This window comes from Micropterus salmoides, unplaced genomic scaffold, assembly GCF_014851395.1.
Source record: "Micropterus salmoides isolate LMB-PRFRI ecotype aquatic unplaced genomic scaffold, ASM1485139v1 Ms_hic_scaffold_11, whole genome shotgun sequence".
NCBI lineage: Eukaryota > Metazoa > Chordata > Actinopteri > Centrarchiformes > Centrarchidae > Micropterus > Micropterus salmoides.
Window position 1 is genome coordinate 6,558,249 of NW_024040152.1, and position 20,159 is coordinate 6,578,407.

Below are 20,159 nucleotides of genomic sequence, written 5' to 3' on the forward strand. Positions count from 1 at the left end.
GAGTCATTTTCAGCTTAAAGACTACACATTTTACCCACCATGTCTACGTTACAAACTGGGGGTATGGCATTTAAAAGATGTTGGTTTTCACCAGGCTAGGAGGAGCCAACAAAAGACGCTATCACATTGCATTATGGGAAGTGTAGGACCCAGTGTTTTATAAGCTTGACCCATTTAAAGGACAAAAAGTCTCCACTGCTTTGCTTTTGACTATTTAAAATTTTTCTCAGAACACAATAATCTAGGCGAACGCGATAATAAATCGCACAAGTCCTATGTTTGTCTGTTATTGATTAGGTTTGGCAATTGTGCACAAACTATATTATCAGTTATTAACTATATTATTAAATGCATGGCATTATTTTTCCAGTGCAAATTTAATTATTGATCCTGCTTTTAAATGTTCACTTAAAGCTATGTCAGGTAATTATGTTGATTCTGCATTTATGGCATTTGTGTTGAAGTTTGTTCAACAGTTACATTGAACATCTGTATTTTTGATTTTTTTTAAATACAATAACCAAACAATGTCTAAATGTATTATATAATAAAGTATTTTTTGATGTGTCACAAAAACAAGACCCACTTAAACCTGATTTACAAAAAATGTGACTAAATTAGCGCAAGTTATTTGGCATAAAAAGTTCAGTAACCTTACTTACATCTGAGTGATGAGTAATTCTTAGAAATTGTGATAATAAGATGTTATTTAAAGCTGCAACATGTCAATAAGACAATTAAAAACTACCAGTAATGTAATACAACTTTTAATACCTCAACTGGGCACATCATGACATAAAAAGGGCTAAATCTTTCTTTCTTTTTGGTGGTCACAGAGCTGTGACGAGTTCATGTGTAGTGACTGTCGGGTGCCACCTCAGCATTCGATCAACAGGGCAGCTTCATGTATCTCACTGATGTTTTTACAACATCTGATGTAATGGAAAAAAGCAGCCACTAGATGTCAGGCCCTGACGTTGCTAAACGAAAAGTTGCTTCTCAAAAGTCTATAATGTCAGCTTCCTTGCATTCTCCACCTTTCTCCTCTCTCCCTCCCTCCTCCTTCCTCACTCACTCTATTTGTCTCTCCATCCCTCAACCCCACACTCCCTCTCTCTCTCTAAACCTCAGAGCGGGCTATATAAAACATCCCTCCATCCTGACAGTCAGATGTGCAAACACCTTGCTTCTCGACACAGCGCCTACAAACTGTGCATCAAAAATCACCCCAGTAAACACTTGAGCCGATTTAACAGCAGACATCTGACCCTCCTGAATGAGCCTGAGAAGATTCATCTCTGCTCCCTCGCCTCAGGACCGCCTCCCTCACTCTTTATTTATCCTCAAGTTCGGCAGCTGATACTGGCTCAGTCAAAAGGAGGGTTTCTTTTCGCAGCTGAGAAGACCAAGGGCAGTTTGACATGAGGGGAGACGCTCCACAAAGAGGCATGAAGACCACATGTCTGTGGGCTGCTGCTCTTCTGCTGTCAGTCATCTCTCTGGTGAGTTAAATTTCATTTAGATTTTACCTTTTTATTTTCACGTCATGTTACACCTCTGTGATTAATGTTTGCACTTGTCTGGTAGCAGGAATCCTGAGCAATGTTCGCAAACAGACATTTTGATAAATGAGTTTCAGGTAGTTCGAGGACAACAGGACCTCACAGTGTAAAAAAAACAAGCAACATTTTAGTCTGAATTTATTGCTGCAAGATCATGATGGACATGCAATCTGATAATGTGATACTAGAAATGTCATTTTGTTGATTTCTTCCAATTAAGACTCTGTGCTTTGGTGGAGTTAAAGGCATGTGTTTTTATTGTCTTCCTTGAATTTGAGTCCTGTAATGATAAATCTCACCCTGACAAACCAGATTTGTAACTGCTCCAAGCATTGGCTGATTAGTATCTTCACAAATTAACAAATGTCAGTGTGAACACAGGCTCCCCAAATCCAAATCTGCATCTTGACAAATCCACCCGCTCTCAAATATCCCGCTGGATATTTTTCTCTCAGCACTATCCATTCAATCCTTCCTCCTTCTTCTTCTTCTTCCTCCTTTCTCCCATTTACAAATGCAGTTCAATAAGAATATATTTGACATTACAGCATAGAACAGCCTGAGCCCATTATGACAAACACACCAGAATGCTCCTAACTCAATGCCTTGACAGTTTGTGACAACCCAATTCCTTTAATCCTCGGAGAGACAGTAACCCCTCACCCACTGATAAATCTGTCAACAAAGCAATCAAAGCAGAACAGGAGCCACTCCTCTCTCCAACAAAAATTCCATAAACTTAATCCCCACAAACTTGACTGGCCTTAAAAAGCTCCTGTGGTGTTATCTGTGTTTAATTTGCATAGTGATGGAAAGAAGTCAATTACTATTAATTATTCTCTACAACTTAATACCCATTATCGAATTGAATTCACCGTCTTGAAAACCATAAACTCAATTTCACAGCTGACTAAGCGCACTAATCATTTCACCCCCCTCCCTTTTTTTCACTTTATGAAGCCTTCTTGCTCTGAAGGAACACAACAATTCTTCGATTTCAGAAGCAATAACGTTAACTTACATGGATTCTCCTATTGTCACAATATAAAGACAAGCATTAATCAGTAAGTATGTGACTTACATGTACAATAGCGTCATGGTAGTGCGAGCTGATCTCATAGCATCACTTGATGGGGGTGTTTTTTTCTCCAGACTGAGCTGCCAAATTGCTTCGCTATGCTTTAATGGGATGATCATAATTGTTTCGTACTCGGTGCATCCTAAGCTTTCGCCTGCAGCTCCTTCAACAGATTGACAGACCCATGGGAACCTCACAAACTTATTTTGGCCGCCTTTGAACCAAGTCGTGTGTGAAATAATATGATTATGCATTTTTCCTCTGGGTAAGTTGAAAAACTGGTGGCTAGGTCCCCCCACACCCCCACCCCAACCTCCTCCTCCTTCGTTTTCTTCAAAACTGCCCAACTCTAATATCCTGCAGTCTGTCCGCGTACAGTATTTATCCTCCTCAGAAGTCATGGTAATAATTGTGCCCAGGCCTCTCAAAGCGGTGCTGCAGTGATAGGACTCGGCTCCATCCACAGCTGCCTGTGATGTCTTAACACACTTTGTGATTTGTCGTCATCTCTGAACCCCCTCAGGTAACACTTTGATATCTCTGCGAGAATATAGACCTAAACTCTTGATGGGGGCATCAAATGCCCTTAGTTGATCCATCAGCTCAACTACGCTGGGACCTCATATGGCGAGACAAGTTAGATTCTCTGTAAATCACTATGACGACAATCATATCCCAAGCGCCCAGTTGGACGGCATCAACCCACTGAGGAGTTTTAAACTAGCTTCCTGTCTAGACGAACACTTCTATCAAACACCGAAAAGTGGGTCCAAATTGAAGCAGATATTTTTATACACCAATATATTTAGTTTTTCTTCTTGAACTCTTCTTGTTGAGAGTATTTTGGTAGAAGTACTTGTGATTCATGGCATCCGAAACTCAGAAATTAGATTAAAATAAGCTTTTGCTGGGAGTGGTGGAGCGAGACGTTAGATCTCATACCCGAAAGGTCACAGGTTTGATCCCACGACAGCCACATGTCCATGGGCCAAACTCTAACCCTTAATAGCTCCTCACACTTTAAGCCTCTCTGGATAAGAGCATCAGTTTAATACCTTACATTTAAAAAAAAAAAGTAAATAAATCCGCAAAACTTTTGCAGTGTCGTGTCTATGCACAAAAAACATTAAAAGGACAAGTACTCTTAATTTCTGAATGTTGCAGCGGAACACACACCATCCAATCAAGATTGTAAAGTGGCTGCCGAAATCTGCTATCAGCCCGGTCCCTCTCCATCCTCACTCTGTTAAACTAGAACTGTCGCACTCACAAATCCTCCCCACACAGCAGCCGCAGCATTCAGGTAAATGAAAACTGACACACACTTTCATTCTTCCCTGCAAGGTTTTGTGTACAGCCCACCGCCAAGTCATCCGGTGGATCTATTAAAGGTGGAATTTGTTGGCTGTTCGGGGGTCCAGCCCATAGAACATCCTCTGAGCTCCCGATGGAAGCCGGGGGGGTGTTTATCTTCCTGTTTCAAAGAGCGGACGCCTGCGCCTTATCACAGCCTCGCCAAGAGTAGATAGCATTTAGGTTTGTCCAACAGCCGGCATGCATGCTGCATCTGGCAATCTAAGAGTTGTTTCCTAAAGGACTTCTGCATACCGATGCTGTTTGTGTTATCTTGTTGAGGGATTCTGCCTCATACAACGGTATGTTAACAGACTAACCGTCTGTTAATATTATTCCCAGGTTCGGTGGGGTTTGGGTGGTGGGAGACCCGTGCACAACAACTGCAGGTCAAAAAGTTGGGAAAACTCTAAGCCATGAAATGAAAGCCTTTAAATAAGATTGGGAGATACTGTTGAATATCTTTGAATGAAAACACCAGATTAAATATATATTGCAAATAAATATTTTTTATATTACTGCATTTTCACAGGGCTTTGACCGATATGACTTTCTGTAAGTTGGTGTATTTGCTTGGATAAAAAGAGGCACTCCAACCTGCACTACAAACTGTACAAATGGACTTTGAGAGACTTTGACTGGGCATGTAGCATCTAAAGATGCTTTTGTTTGAATAACGGGAGATATAGGAGCTAGACCGATGATGCGCACAAAACAAAGTACACTGAGGATAACAGATATTGTTTACTTTTATTAAATATAGTTTAAGCTCCTGAAAACTTGGTGTCAAATCTCAAGTATTTCTCCACAGCAACTATTATAAACATATCTAAATGCACAACAATCAGAAAAATGTTTATTGTTTTAAGAGTGTAACAGTAATGTGCAGGACTGGGTGGTTGTAATTTGATCAGATTTGATGGTGGATTGGCAACATGAAAAAACAACCCAACAACTGACATCACATTTTGATTAAAATGTTGCTAAATTCTGATTGGGGCACAGAAATACACGACATCAGCGTTTTCCAACTGAGCCCCGCCCACTTTAATTGAGCGAGAAGAGCTCAGTAATACAAAAATTACACAAAATCTCTCATGAGAAATAAGCATGTGTGTTCAAACTTCGGAAGTAAATGTGGAGCCCATCACTTATACTATTAGGCTGATTGCCCATTGGTTCCTACTGAAGACAAAAAGCAGGTCACAAATCAGTCATTTCCTAAAAGAGATGGACGCTGTAGTTTTCAGAAAACGTTACTTAAACAGGAGTAAATAGTACATTTGATGAGGCCTACTTTGAGTGAGTGTTTCTGGTAGCAGGACGGGGACTGAGTCAAAATAAACTACTGCAGTGTGTTCATGGCGAAGGAACATGTCACCCAGTGCAACAGTGTGGCTCATCAATGTGTTTTTAATAGTTTTTGAGCAACAACGGAGGAATAAGATATATTAACCTTTGTATACAAACACAATACTTGTTAGTAGGATCCGTTCACTGTTGGTTTTCATTTTCGTGGGATTTGTTGACAGTACGAAAAATACAGAATATCAGCAGACTTTTCCTTTAAGAGTCTGAAGATAGTTTAATATTGTACAGAATATGAAACCAATGGTTGCCAGGGTGAGTGTTGGTATTTTTTTCTATGTAATAGTTGCTATGAATAGATAATAGTACTCTCTCCCAGGAGTGAACATTATGTACAGCATCTTCCTTTTTGTTGCCATTATTATTATTTCTGGCCCACTGCAAGTTTGTAATTATACATACATTATGTATGAATGTGTGTGTGTGCATATATACACATGCACTGCATATATACATATACAGATTTCCTCTACAGTGTTTCTATATCTTAAGCATAATAATTAAGTGTATTTACATAGTACTTATTAAAATCATTGATTACTAAATGCATTTATCTTTTTACTGTAAATATTGCCACACATTGTCCCCTTGTGGAGTATTAGACTGTGTTATTCTCCGATTGGTCCACCCTGAGTGTGAGTGGTAATTGTGCAGATCACCACCTGAGTGATAGGTGACTTTATGTCTATATTAGGTCTGCAACTAATGATTTCTTTCATTATCGAGATATACATACACACACATACACGCACACACACACACACAAATATATATATAAATACAAAATGTCAGAAAAATTTGAATTTCCTTACGTTCAAGTGTACGTCTTCAAATTAATTGTTTTGTCCGACCCAAAACCCAAAGATATTTAAGTTATTATCACAAAAGACAAAGAAAGTTTCCCCATTTGCAACATTTTTTTTGCTTGAATAATGATTAACACTTAATCTATTTTCAAAACCGTTGCAGATCATTTTTCGACTAATGGATTAATCGACTATCGAATTGTTTCAGCTTTATATAATGTCTGGTGAAGATGAAAATAGAATTGACAGTACAGTGTGCATGTTTTCTTGTGTGACTTCTCAGATGAACATTTTACAACGTATTCATGATTTGAGTTAAATTAGCTAAAACATGCGAAAACCACTTTAAGGCAGTTCCCAGATCATTAATTGGAAAGGATAAAAAGGTTTGGTTGTGCTCCACAAATTTATATTCATTTTTTAAAATTAGATTTTTCTTTAATCTGTGCTTTTTTCATGTGAAATACTGCATCATTTTTAATAATTTTATCTTTTTCTGGTCACAAAACATATGAAACGATCTGAGAATCTCAGACGGGAAAATCACGCTTTGATTCACCTGCACACAATTCATATTCGCATTAAGATACTGTGTCATTTTAAGGAGTCACGACCAAAAAAAGATTGCACATCACAACACTGCTTTAACAACAACTACTGAAATCCAAAATACATTTATAAAATGCATCATAATTAAATAAAACTAATTAAGTGCAAAATTCCCTTTGCGCCGCGGACCATATCGTTTGTCCCTTAGCTGATATTTAATAAAAAACCCACACTGGCAAACCAATATCTGTTAAACCCAAAGTTACCAAAGTGTGACTGTTGACCTTTACGCTGCCATGTTTGTTTTTCTCCTGTCCTTTATCCAACAGCACCTTCCCTCTTTTCTCTCTGCAGTATCTCTTCCAGACACATTCATGCATCTGACACACATACACACACACACACACTCTCTTTGTGCCTCGCTTGCATGTTTTTGAAGCTGGCGAGAGGTAAATCTCAGCCCTCCGAGTGTTGGTGCAGTCAGTTGGGGTGTTCTGGATATAAACGTTGCTTTAGTCAGGACTGCCTCTGATCTGCCTAATCTCTCCGGGCTGGATTACAGGTTGGGCTCTAATCCGTGAAGTGGGGTCTCTGTGAATGTGCCTCTGAGTGCTCTAATCCAGAGACTGTCAGGTGCTTTAGATGAAAGCTAATTGCATGTCACAGTTTGGGGACCATACATAACGCCAGTGACAACAGAGCGACTTCCCACAACAAGGACTTGCTTCAGGCACGTGGTTCAGATGTGCTGTGTAATTTTGATAATCTTGGAAGAAAATAGCTAAGAAATCCCTTGAAAAAAGTGTTTCCGGTGACACCTCCTCTTACAAAATTATTCATAACATGGAGTTGCAGGGAAATGATGGTGCTTTTCAAAACACTCTCTAGTAGGCAATCTAATTTTCTGGTTGACAAAATGATAAAACTTGAACCATCTGAGTCAAAACCTGCTTGGATCTGCATTGTTTAGGAAATATTCTTTTCATCTACACCTTAAAATGTTAAATCCACACACACAGTCACTAATTAGGCTGACAGTCACTTAAACCAGCTCAAAGCAGTTTCCTAACTTGATCTGGTTTCAAGACTCCATTGAGACTGAAACCCAGTTACTGAGAAGCATCGGTAATTACTGCAGTATGAAAATGAGATTTCATTTGATTATTAGAGACTAGAGTCTTTTCACAACTCATAATAGAAATATACATGAAAAAAAAATGGGGTCTACAGTTTGGATTACAGGTCAAAGGTCATTTAGAGACATTTTAATGATTTTAAGATTATTATAAACATGTAAAACTGAATTCTGGTTTACACTCACAAGTGATCAAGTGTTTAACCAAAATCCTGTAAATGTAGTTGGAAAGGGGTTCACTAGTTTTTCCCAAACACTTTTTGATGTTGCGTTCAGGGCCATAGCCAGGTCATGAGAACTGAACATTTTCAAGACTATAGTTCTGCAGAGCTATGCATTTTAATAGTAACAATAATCAATAATAAACAATAATAATGTCATTTTAACAAGAGGCTTGTTACTTTTATCTAGCTATGTAACATGAGAAAAACTATGGATTGATTGATTAATAATAATTAATAAATAAAGAAACTATAGGTGAACTATTTACATTTTCTATCACTGAACTGTCCATATTCGTTCAACTATCTTGACACATTTATTCTCTGAAAATTACTTTCATTACAAATTATATTATTCTCTGCTTCTGTGTTGCAGTAGATTTCAAAATACTCAGGACACAGCATAGATCTCTCCGATCATGTTTGTGAATCGGTCTACCACCTAATAACACAGCCTGTGACTGGACAACCTGGCTGCCACTGAGATATATATATATATATATATATATATATATATATATATATATATATATATATGTATATTATGTCATTGCTTTAATATTTTTCAAAAGCATCCAAAAATAACAGTGTTTCCTTGTTGGATTGCCAAGCCCCTGGATTTAAAAACAGTGTTGACTGATCTTGCAGTAATTGGTGTGTGCATGTAGGTTACAGCCCCCTCGCCCACGGAGCAAATAGAATGACAGGGCCGCAATGTGCTATCTTTATTTACAACACAACTTTCAACTAAGAAGGAACAGACACTTCAAGGACAGACCAGACGTTTTTAACTCCTGATTATACATTGCACTGTTAAAAAAATAAATAATCTGAGGTTATGTTTTGTCAGTAACCATGAACTTAAACTAGCTGCTGTCTACAAATGCATTTATTTGCCGCATTTCCACTTTTAAAATGTGCATAAACAACTGAAACAAGATGACACCTTAAATATTATCAAACCCAAGAATAAAGACTTTAACTTTAATGTCATAATCGACTTTATAGCTGCTGGGCTGACAGTCTATAAGATACTGTTTCACTGCTACTTTTACATCCTAAGGAGCTTAATGTTTGACTATAATGGTGCCAATAAATCCTAAACAGGAAGCCTCCCTCATCTTCACATTCACTTTATCTTTTTACACGACATCACTAGTGAGGCAACATGACAGACTTTTGTTTCCAGCGATGGAAGACAAAAGAAGGTGTTCATTAATACAGTTTAACTGCCCCACTGTGCAAGGAAACTGCTGAAATTCATATTTCTCTTCACCTCATCAAACAAATATTCTGCTCTTAAAGTCTCACAGCTTCCTTTTTCTTTTATAAAACCGACTGACTGCAAAGATTTAGCTATCTCCAAACAGGAAAAAGCCTTGACTTGATCTGACTTTGTGGATCATGCTTTAAAAAAAAAAAAAAAACATGTATGCCCATGTTCCACAATTCAGAGGGTAAAGATGTTACAGCTACTAAGCCTCCACAATGCCACTAACGGTTCATTCACATCAGGTCATTCATCATCAAGGTCTCTTCAAAACAACTGGAGGCCATCTTTTCAAACTCCTCCACTCTGAAGCCAAGTTCATAAAATGAAGACATGCTTCTGAGAAAGATCACAACTCCAGTAACAGTTCACTCAGTGAAAGCTCCACACACACTCCACAGCCTACAGGACTACAATGTCATTCAGTGAACTTTCTGAATGAGAGAAGACCTTATTTTTAGAGTATTGATCGCAGGATGAAGGTACAAAATGTAAACGCTTCGACCAGATAGATCTGCTGTCACGTTCCTCAGCCGGGGTTTGGACATCACTGTCACGAGCCTTTGTGGGGTGCGCAGGGAATCTTCGCTCTCTCATCTGTGTGATTGTTAGAGGTGAGACACAGAATGAATCATCAATCATCCATTCAGGCCACATTCAGCGGGTAATAGTCTGCTGTTGCATCACGTCTGAACCCGAGAAGCGCTTCATTCATCTCGATGTATGGCAGGAATACCCTTAATCTTGATTAGGGCACCCCGCACAAGACGCTTCACAAACTGTAAGAGTCAGTTATAGCGTTGACACCATTTGTTATAGGTGCTGACATGCTTGTGGGTGGAGAAATCATCTGTGTTTGTTTGTGTTTTCTTACTACTGCAAAGGAGATCCTGCTTGGTCCTGTCTCTTAGTTTGAGCATATGTCTACCCAACACTCATGCCAGTTGATATTGGACCTGTCTGCAAAAAAAAACATCTTTTAATGTATTTACATTATTCTATCTTCGCATGGCAACTACAGTGGAAACCAGACAAAACTACAGAGCTCATGTTCCATTTGCTCTGGCAGATACGTCTGGTCCCCCTCCCCTTCAGACATATTTCCACCCAAAGTGGATACAGCCGAGCCAATCACAACCGTTTATCTGATATGAGGTGGGTTTGATACGCAGAGGTTCCAGACTTTTATACATTTGCAAATTAGTCTGGCAATGCTAGGCTAGTCCAGGCAAAAAACAAACAAACAAAAACTTGGTTTGCTGGACTGCTACAAGATGTACCTCTGATCTATTGCATGAAAGTGAGACATGCCACACACTTACTTTCTGGCTTGGTAAATAAAGACTTGATTCTTGCATTGGAACTAAACATTTACAATTAATGTCATTTGTAAGGTTTGAAATTGATGAAGAGATTCTGGTCTGGTCCATCAAGGCTGCTCAATTAATTTGAAGTGACTCTAAATTTGTTTAAATTAGAGAAAATTGTTTCGATATAGGGCCCACTCATTTTTGTCTAAAAAGATATTCCAACATTGAGAATTTTTGGAATATTTTTTATTACGCCTACAAATTTCACCAGGCAAAGCCTATTTCAGATAAATTGCTGAAACTTTCTAAAACTTTGTGCAATCGCATCAAGATTTTAATATCACATATACACATATCAACTGTTAGCTGACGCTATACCAACATAATAGATTTAAATCAACAATTCTCACAAATTCAACAACAGAATATGTAATTTATTACTAGATTGTGTTGTTTGTCCAGAATGGCACATACAAGCTTTTTCTGATCTGACATTATTTATCCGCCTTTTATAATATGATAATGCTATGGTTACGTTTTGGTTACTTTTAGGCACAAAAATTACTTGGTTAAGTTTGGGAAACATTGCCATTTGAGTTCAAATTACTACTTTGGTAAGGTACCTATTTCCACTCTTGCTCCCAGCAGACAACAGTCACCTGATCATAAACGTGTTGTTTTGGGGCATTTGCTGAAATGACTGATGCTGTAGTTTTCTTGGGAGGACAATCTAATTTAAATGGACCTAAGTCAGTGTTAACCTGAGTGTGTGACTGTGTTGAAATTTTGCACATTTCATCCTCATACAGTTTCCAGACAGAATTTGTGTATTCCTCATGTTTGTCAACACGTGATGTATTTTGATGCAGTTTCAGATCCAGATAATATTTTCTTAAATTTAGAGAAATGTTGTGCAGCCTTGATGGAGGCTTCCAGTTGAAATTTTTCAGTAATGGTGTTTTTTTGTTGTTGTTCTTTTGTTTGTTCTTTCAGGTTGCCGGTGCTGATTTACCAAGTTCAGGAAATTCGGACTTGAGAGACAGCTCAAAACCCAAAGTGAAGACCTACTGGACTGAAAGCAGCAAGGCCTTCTCCATAAGCCGTCTGCTGTCCCAGACTCTCTATGGCAAAGAGAACTTCACCTCTTTGGATCTGAACTACGACGAAGCAGACTTGTACTCTAAACGGGAGCAGTGGAACTGGCTTTACAACACTTCAAACCCCCGTGATCCTCGATCCAGGACAAAAAGGAGACCCATCGTCAAGACTGGCAAGTTCAAGAAGATGTTCGGTTGGGGTGATTTCCATTCCAACATCAAGACAGTGAAGCTCAACCTTCTCATTACCGGTAAAATCGTGGATCACGGCAACGGGACATTCAGCGTCTACTTTCGCCACAACTCGACCGGTCAGGGCAACGTGTCCGTGGGACTCGTTCCGCCGACCAAAGCTGTGGAGTTCCAGGTGCACCAGCAGCACCAGCAGTACCACCACCATCACCACCAGCAGCAACAGACAGCTCTGGAGACCAAGGACACCAAGCTGTTCAACTGCAGGGTGGAGTACGAGAAGGTGGAGAAGGGCACCAGGAACTCACTGTGTGCCCACGACCCCTCACAGAGCTGCCCACAGGAGCAGACCCAGAGCCACGTGTCCTGGCTGTGCTCCAAGCCCTTTAAAGTCATCTGCATCTTCATCACCTTCTACAGCACTGACTACAAGCTGGTGCAGAAGGTGTGTCCAGATTACAACTACCACAGTGACACCCCTTACCTGCCCACCGGGTGATCACATGACCAGACTAGGAGGGGAAAAAAGACGGGAGACAAGAGACAAGCCGTCGAGTCTTAAGCGGTGTCAGATTATTTGAATGAAAATGGAGTTAAGACACTTCAAACTTGAGACGTTGACAGGCATTATTACAGCTAACATATCTTTCTCGCAAGACTGATATTGCGGCAATGAACAGACCAACCCTGAGGTCATTATGAGAGCATTTAGGGAAGCATTTATAGGCTTGCAATACTCATATTATATGCATAGCTGCTTACATCGAATGGAAATTCTCAAGCCAACCGTAAAAATATGCTGATTGTATTTATGTAAATATTGTGGATTCCACACAAAGACCAGAAAACAATTTTATTAATGTTTTCTCCTGCTAATTTAGTTGTTTATGTTGATAGTGAATTTCCGTCTCAATCATGCTTTCTGTCTTTTCCAATCAGTCTCTGGTAATCATTGCAAACACGTAAATGTCAATGCAAATAAGAAGAATCTGTCAGTATGCATTAGAGGGCATAATGGAAAAAGCAAACATATTTTGAGTGGTGTTGTTTTCTGCAGTGTGATTGTTAGAGTGAATATACCTCTGATAGTGTTGTTGGGAATCTCGTCCATGTTCATGCATGAACTCAATGTGGTAAACAACTGAATAACGTCCATCTATAGTTTCATGTTACTTCAAAACTAATCCTCATCAAGTCACAGGAGTAAAAGAAAAAACAGTGCTTCTATTTCAATCCTGTGTTATGTGTTAGCAGTTTTAAGGCCATGCACAGTGATGACAATGACACAAATGGAGGGCTCACATCAGATCAAACATAAGCAAGTAAATGTTGCAATAAATAAATAAAACTAAAATAAAGACACACGAGATGACAGAGATACAAAAGATCATTTTCTGTGCTGCCTCTTGTAAAAATCAAACATAACTGTGCTCTAATTCTGCTGGTTTCACAGTTCTGTATTTCCATTTTAGACATTTAGATGTTGCTCTCATTTTTATGACTTTACAAGTTCATTATAATACATTTCAAGTCCTGCATCACTAACATGACACAACATGTGTCAGAGCCACAGTGGTCCTGCAGTTTCCAGAAATAACTAACTGCACACACTGGAGTAATCATTAATATAGAAAAGTGCTAATAATGACAGGAAAACAAGGTCAAAAGTGTTTGAAAGTGTTTAAAAAATAGATATTAGAACAATCAGAAGAGAGGAAGACAAGGAAGGAACACAGAAGATCATTTAATAAAGTTAATTTAACAAAGACTGAAACAGAACAAACGCTGTGTTGAACTGTGAGATGTGGTAAAATGTGGTTTCTTGCTCCAGAAGAGAGAGGACATACATTAAACAGCAGGTGCTAATCACACATTCCACCTATGGTTGGTTATCAAAAAAATAAAATTCTGGATGAGACTTAACACTAGCTGTTAATGGTATTGGATGTTCCAATTGGCTATTAAACCTTCATTACATAAATTGGGAGCCAGTGGCGCCACGTGAAGCATTTAGAGGAAATGAACACAGTGTAAGTGGGAGCTCTGCAGAGTCAACACCACAGAAAGAATGAATTAAAGTGCTGATAGAAAACCTGTTAAAAAAAAAAAAAAAAAAGCACAAATGTGCACCTAGGGGCGCAATCACTGCTGTCTATTTAAATTCAGTGCTGTTTCACAGTGTACGCTGGTATACGCAACACAGTAACTGCTAATGGCAGCCTGGACGACATCCAATATGCCAACATGGGGTGTATTTTGTGACAAGGCAGGCCAAAGAATAGGGGTCTGCCTGTGGGATGAGTGAGCATAAGGAGGAATTTATGATGTGGAGGAACAAGGCTGGCAGAAATCACTGGAAGCACCTGACTCGTAAATTGAGAGCATGTTTCTGTCACCTAGAAGAAGGAATGACTAATGTCTCAGATTGCTGTTTGGGCCAGTTCTTTCATCTCAATAAAGTGACTTTGAAATCTCTCCACCCTTACCCAAATGTGCCAGGGACAGTTTGTTCAGCTTCAAAGAATTAAAGCACCACTTTGCAGAGACAATGCAGCCTCATTATGCACATAATCTTACAAGTGTAAACAGTCGTTGGTGTGACAGCTACTGAGAGATGTATCTGTTCCCCGATGTCGTCTGAGGCTACAACGTATCTTGTTGTGTACTGTGGCCATATGAAGTATACTGTAGATGTCTTCACAAATATAACTTTAAGCTGCACTAACCAATATTTTAACATTAGCAATGGATGCCTAATGTGAAAGGTATTGCTTTTTGTGACAGACCCACAGATTTTCACCTCAGCTCTGCGTTTTGACATCTTTCAGCTTATTGTTTTGGTTTTACGGCCCTCAACGTTTTGATTCACTCTCGTCGCTCTCATCAGCATCGTTTCCAGCAGCGCCTGCCCAGCGCCGAACAGCTGACAGACGAAGTTAGCCACTAGCTTGTGAAAATAGTAGAGTACTTAGCAGCTAAAGAGCCAGATGTTTCCCTCAGGAGTTGGTAGAAAGTAAATAAGTGTACATTTTCAACTTCTATTCAAAAAGACGGTTCCAAATGAATATTAACATTTTTCTGTGTCTGCTGAAGTGTAAATAAAGACCTAACAAGTTGGCCATATCAGCTTTATGGAGTGATACTTTGTCAGTGTTTTGTTTACAGCTTGTTTAGGAGTCTAACAAGGGATGAAAAATCTGCAAATAGTTACTGATTTAACATATTTTGCATCTGTAAATATGACTAACTTAGTTAATCTAGTATTAGTACCTTTATAAAAATTTTGGGAGAGACAACAGGATCCAATTTTATGTTTTGGCATCTAGTGCTACGGCCATTTTTTGTTAACTTTCAGATTACTGATTGTACCTTCAGTACAACTCAATAAACGTATTAAACAGAGGGGATGTAGAAAGTAGAGTTTTATAATTAAAACATAAGAAATATAGCTTTTCAGAAATTCAATCAAATCCAATCTCAAATATCTAATAACTTAGACTAAATAACTAAATTCAGCAGCAAATCTCTTTCTTGGAGACTAATTTGCACAAGTGGAAGAGGTTGGATTAATTTAACTCCTATTTAAAGCCAAAAATTCTTACATTATGTTAATTTGAAAGCACCATTTTACCCAACAACAAGAAAAACTAGCCGTTTCCTCAGAGAAACTGTCCATTTAACGAGCTCAGCGTGCATGAAAGAAACCGACAGCATTACAACCCGGCAGTGTCTGGACGTAAGTTATCTTTGGGCCCAGATCTTCTCCCTCGGTTCAGTTGTCCTGGGTCGGAGCCATCCATGCCTGCCGTCTATCCCCTAGCTCGCCCACAATCCCTGATTAATGTGGTCTGGGCGGGAGCTGTCAGAAATGGCAGAGAGAATCATGGGATTTCTCCTTCAGAGTCCCAATGACACCCAGCAGCTGCAGGAGTAAACAGATGACTAACCACTGGCCTTTTGGCAGCCTGTAGAGATTCACACGGAGGGAGGGCCGCGAACGTTGCTTTGACATTTAGGTGGATTAGAAAGTTCTTGGGTTCTGCTCTCGTGGTGTCAGAGGTGGTTGGCATAGTAATTATTTGCATCTTGGTTTTCTTCCGCTTGACCCCCAACCGCAGTAAAAAAAATGTAGAGCTTCATTTTCCCATTTCCAGACGTTTGTTCAAATGAATTGTATAAGTGTAAAACATCTTTGCAAGTCACATTTATAAACAAATCACATTTTCTTTGAGCTGCTACAGAAGACACAATAGGTATCCTACTTTAAAAAACAACAACCATTTGTCATTTTAGACCATGTCCTGCTGCAGAATTCAATTCAGATCTGGGGCCGATGCTGTCCTGGGGCACAGTTTTGTGTGAGGTATTGACATATTAAAGGCTCTATCAGACAATGGCTGGTGTTTTTCTTTTTTAAATCACAAATAAATTACTCTCCTCAAAACACTATTACTCCTCCGGAAATGAAAAACTCACTCATTGTGAATGTCTCATATCAGGTAAAAACTGGAGAGAATTAATTAACCTTTGTCATTTTAATTGCTTTAGTGACAGCTGTCCTTTGGTGCTGGAACTATCCTAATGCACATACTGTGGGCTTGTCAATTACTTTCCCAGTGAATAGATTAAAACGCCACAGAGGATAGAGTCATTTCATTAGTCAGACTTAATGCCCTGCAGACATAACCAGGTACAAACACTTCACCCCTAAATATGCAGGAAAATGAACAATACTATTAAGCCCATATGAATCGAATGAATATGTGGAAACATGAAATTAAGTTTACGCTCTATTTAATTCTGTCCTGTTGCTTATATTACATTTGGTATACAGATTTTTCTTTGGAAGGGTGTAGACATTAAGAACATTTTGAGGCTTTTAATAAAAGGTCTCACAGACAGAAATTCAGGGCACCTGTGTGGCCCAGCTAATTGCTTTAATGGATCGTAACGCTGTCAATTCGTACTACAATGGATAATGGCTGACAGCAGCGACTGTCTAATTCTCCCATTTTGCTGTTTGCACATCTATGATCTCATCATGAATCTGAACGAAATTAGGCTGCTTTCAAATATCTGTCAGCTGGACGTCTCGGCACAAGTCTCCACTCTTTAGCACATTATGTGAAGACAAGAGCCATTTTCACATTTCATCAGGCTGCTAAGCCCCATGTTTTAAGGGACTGTGAGGATTTTGATACCCGTGCATGCAGGGTATCGGGGTCAGTAACGCTCTCATCAAATTATAACGATTGTAACAGAAACATAACCTTTATTTCTCAGATTGCTCAGGTTACAGAATCCCAAGAATGCAAATTATAGTAAAGAATTCAACAGTTTGAGATGCAGCGACTTGTTAAATCTGTCTTGTGCATTCGTACATACTGAAAATCATTTTCATACTGAAAATGGGTGATTAGGTCACTATAGCACAGACACCGTACTGGATTTACTTTATCCAGGACCTGTGGATAAAAAACCCATTGGGTCACTCGTCAACCCCAAGACAATGGACCGTTTGTCTCAGAGTAATTTTTAAGTGGGTTATTTACAAAAACTAAAATATATAGTATTACACTCACTTCTGCAATTTTTCAAGTAATACATCTAGCTCAAGTTTCACATTAAAAATAGACCGTTTTAATGTGAAACTTGAGCTGGGTCAAAAAAACACAGTGCATCTTGGGATTGATTGATTGGTGTTGGAATGGTTTCATACCAGGGGTAAAGTTAATCGAGTACTGTGTCTGCTATATTGACCCAAGCACTGAGTCAATTTTCCCAGTGGTTGTCTATAATTATGTAACCTCATTTGTCAATACAACAATCTAGAGCTAAAACAAGACATTGATTAACCAATTAGTCTATTTAAAGACAAGGATCCTGATCATCAATTAATCCATTCAGTTATTTATAGGGCTGCAACTAACAACTTTTCATTATCAATTAATGTGTTGATTATTTTTTCAATCAATCAATCTATTAACCAAATCTAAAACAATCGAAACAAATCTGAAATTTCAAAAGTTCTTAGAGCCCAAGGTAAAATGTCTTGTTTTGTCTGACCAGCAGTCCTAAACACAAAGATATTCCATTTCTAATGATGTAAAACAGAAAATTCTCACATTTGAGGAGCTGGAACCAGTAAACATTTGCCGTTTTTGCTTAATAAATGACTTTAATGATAAAAGAAAATCTGTCCACGATTAATTGTTTAGACATAAGTCAAATCAAGTTTATTTTATTTATGTAGTCCAGAATCACAAATTTGAGTTGAAGGCTTTTCAATCAGGACTTTTAATTCAAGGAAAAAACCTTAGGAAGAGCAGCAGTGGAAGGATCCCTCTCCCAGGACAGGCGTCAATAGTGAAAGTATGTAAGTAAAAGGTATTAATCAAACCAAAGTGTCAAACATTCTCTGGTTTCAGCTTCTCAAATGTGAGAATATTTTATATCATGTTTTATATCACTGTAAATTGAATATCTTTGTTTTCTTAAACAAGCAATGTGAATATTTCACCAGGGGCTAAGGGAAATCATAATGGGCATTTTTCAATATTTTCTGATCGTTTATAGATGAAACAGTGAATGAAATAATAATTAAGAGATTAATTGCTAAATAATAATTACTTCCAGCTCTATACGGTTCAGATAATAGGAGGAGCTAGTGTAGGCTGTCCCCTATAACTGTATATACAGTCTATGGTTCATCCTTTGGAGAGCAACACGTAAAGGCAGAAATTTTGAATGCCTATAAAACCTTCATGTTGAGGACCACAATGGAAATAAGCCATCTGGCTTTATTGTGTTTTTATCCTCTGTGATTTTAAATGTATGCAATGACTACAGGTTTTTATTCAAATAAAATAAATCAATAAGTGTTTCAAAGAGAAGCGATGTGCACTGCAATGCCACTAGATGACTAGATGACAGTAAGTGGTGTCATGGAACCGGGCTGTGTTCAGAGCATGCAAGAAAATCACTAAACAGAGCTACTGTTGATCACGGTATCAAACCAGGCACACGTGTTGATGGTAAAGATGTGTTTGCTTTTAAAAATTACAGATTACAAATTACAAAGATATAAGAGGATTACATGGCTCATGAATATGGCCCATTTCTATCCTCTGATTTATCACTTCTTTTTGCTATCAGAATCCTCATCTCCATCCATAACAGGCTGTCACACAACACAAAGGCTGATGTTCTCGTGCCTGAATAGCTCAGATTTAATTTCAGTTAAGAAAGGAAAAAAAAGTTAAATGTTGTCTGATCGCCTGAATATATCTGTGTGTGTGTGTGTGTGTGTGTGTGTATGTGTTTGTGCACCGATGCTAACCCCCAACAATTGCGTTCACAAGTAGCTGCACCTCAGAGAAAAAGAGCAACTAGTTGAAAATCTATTTTTATGATACACAATGCCTGCAGTGTATATTTACTGAAACAACAGCAAGGAGAGCTGATGATTACTGAATAGCACCTTGTCAGAAACCTCACTGAAGTACAGAGTTTGGGGATGCTATTTATACTAGACACACAAAATAAAGAACACACTGATACTTTTCTTCATCATTATATCTTTAAAAAGGGCAGAGAAAATATCCGAGTTACAATTTACCAAAGCACATGGTTATGTGTCAAAACATCAGTGCTTTGTAGTCAGTGTTAATTGTAAGTGCCCATACAAAAGGCTATTTACGTGATGAGTAGACCATTTTCCCATGTCATAGTCCAAATATATAGTCCAGTTTTCCTTCACCGTCCTGCCTTTAAAACAGGTCGGCAGGTAAAACAATCAGGACCAGCTTCCACCGGAGCTAGGTGCTTCATTTGCCATTGATTTATTTCTTAAACAACCTCTCCTGGTGCTTCCATTGCTAAAGGTGAGATGCACAGCCAGTGTTTGTGACAGAGATGGACTAGGTGCGGTGGCAAGAGAGAGAGGGATGATGCGGTTTTAAAAAATGCATCACCATTAAATCAAAGAGTAACCTTGAACGAGTTCAGGCCGGTGCCAGCTCGGTGACATGCTCTGCCCTCAGCGCTCGGTGCCACGGAGCATGCCAAACAGCGGGGAGAGAGAGCTGCAATGCTCTGACACAGGTTAGGCCGGTAGTGTTGGGTAGCGGTCCAGCTCCTCGCTGACCAAGGGCAGTCACACTGACATTTTGTCCAAGTTAGAGCTCAACATGTTATAGGCAGACATATGCGGTCTGAG

The 20,159-nt window shown here is 38.9% G+C and overlaps 1 protein-coding gene across 1 annotated transcript; it reads left to right on the forward strand.

Moving 5' to 3' along the window:
• Positions 1 to 1,181: 1,181 nt before the first annotated feature.
• On the forward strand, positions 1,182 to 16,306 carry LOC119897066 (neurexophilin-1). Its single transcript, XM_038710612.1, has 2 exons — positions 1,182 to 1,502; positions 11,646 to 16,306. The coding sequence occupies exons 1-2, from the start codon at positions 1,422 to 1,424 to the stop codon at positions 12,438 to 12,440; spliced, it is 876 nt and encodes a 291-aa protein (XP_038566540.1). The 5' UTR covers positions 1,182 to 1,421; the 3' UTR covers positions 12,441 to 16,306.
• The last annotated feature ends 3,853 nt before the right edge of the window (positions 16,307 to 20,159 follow it).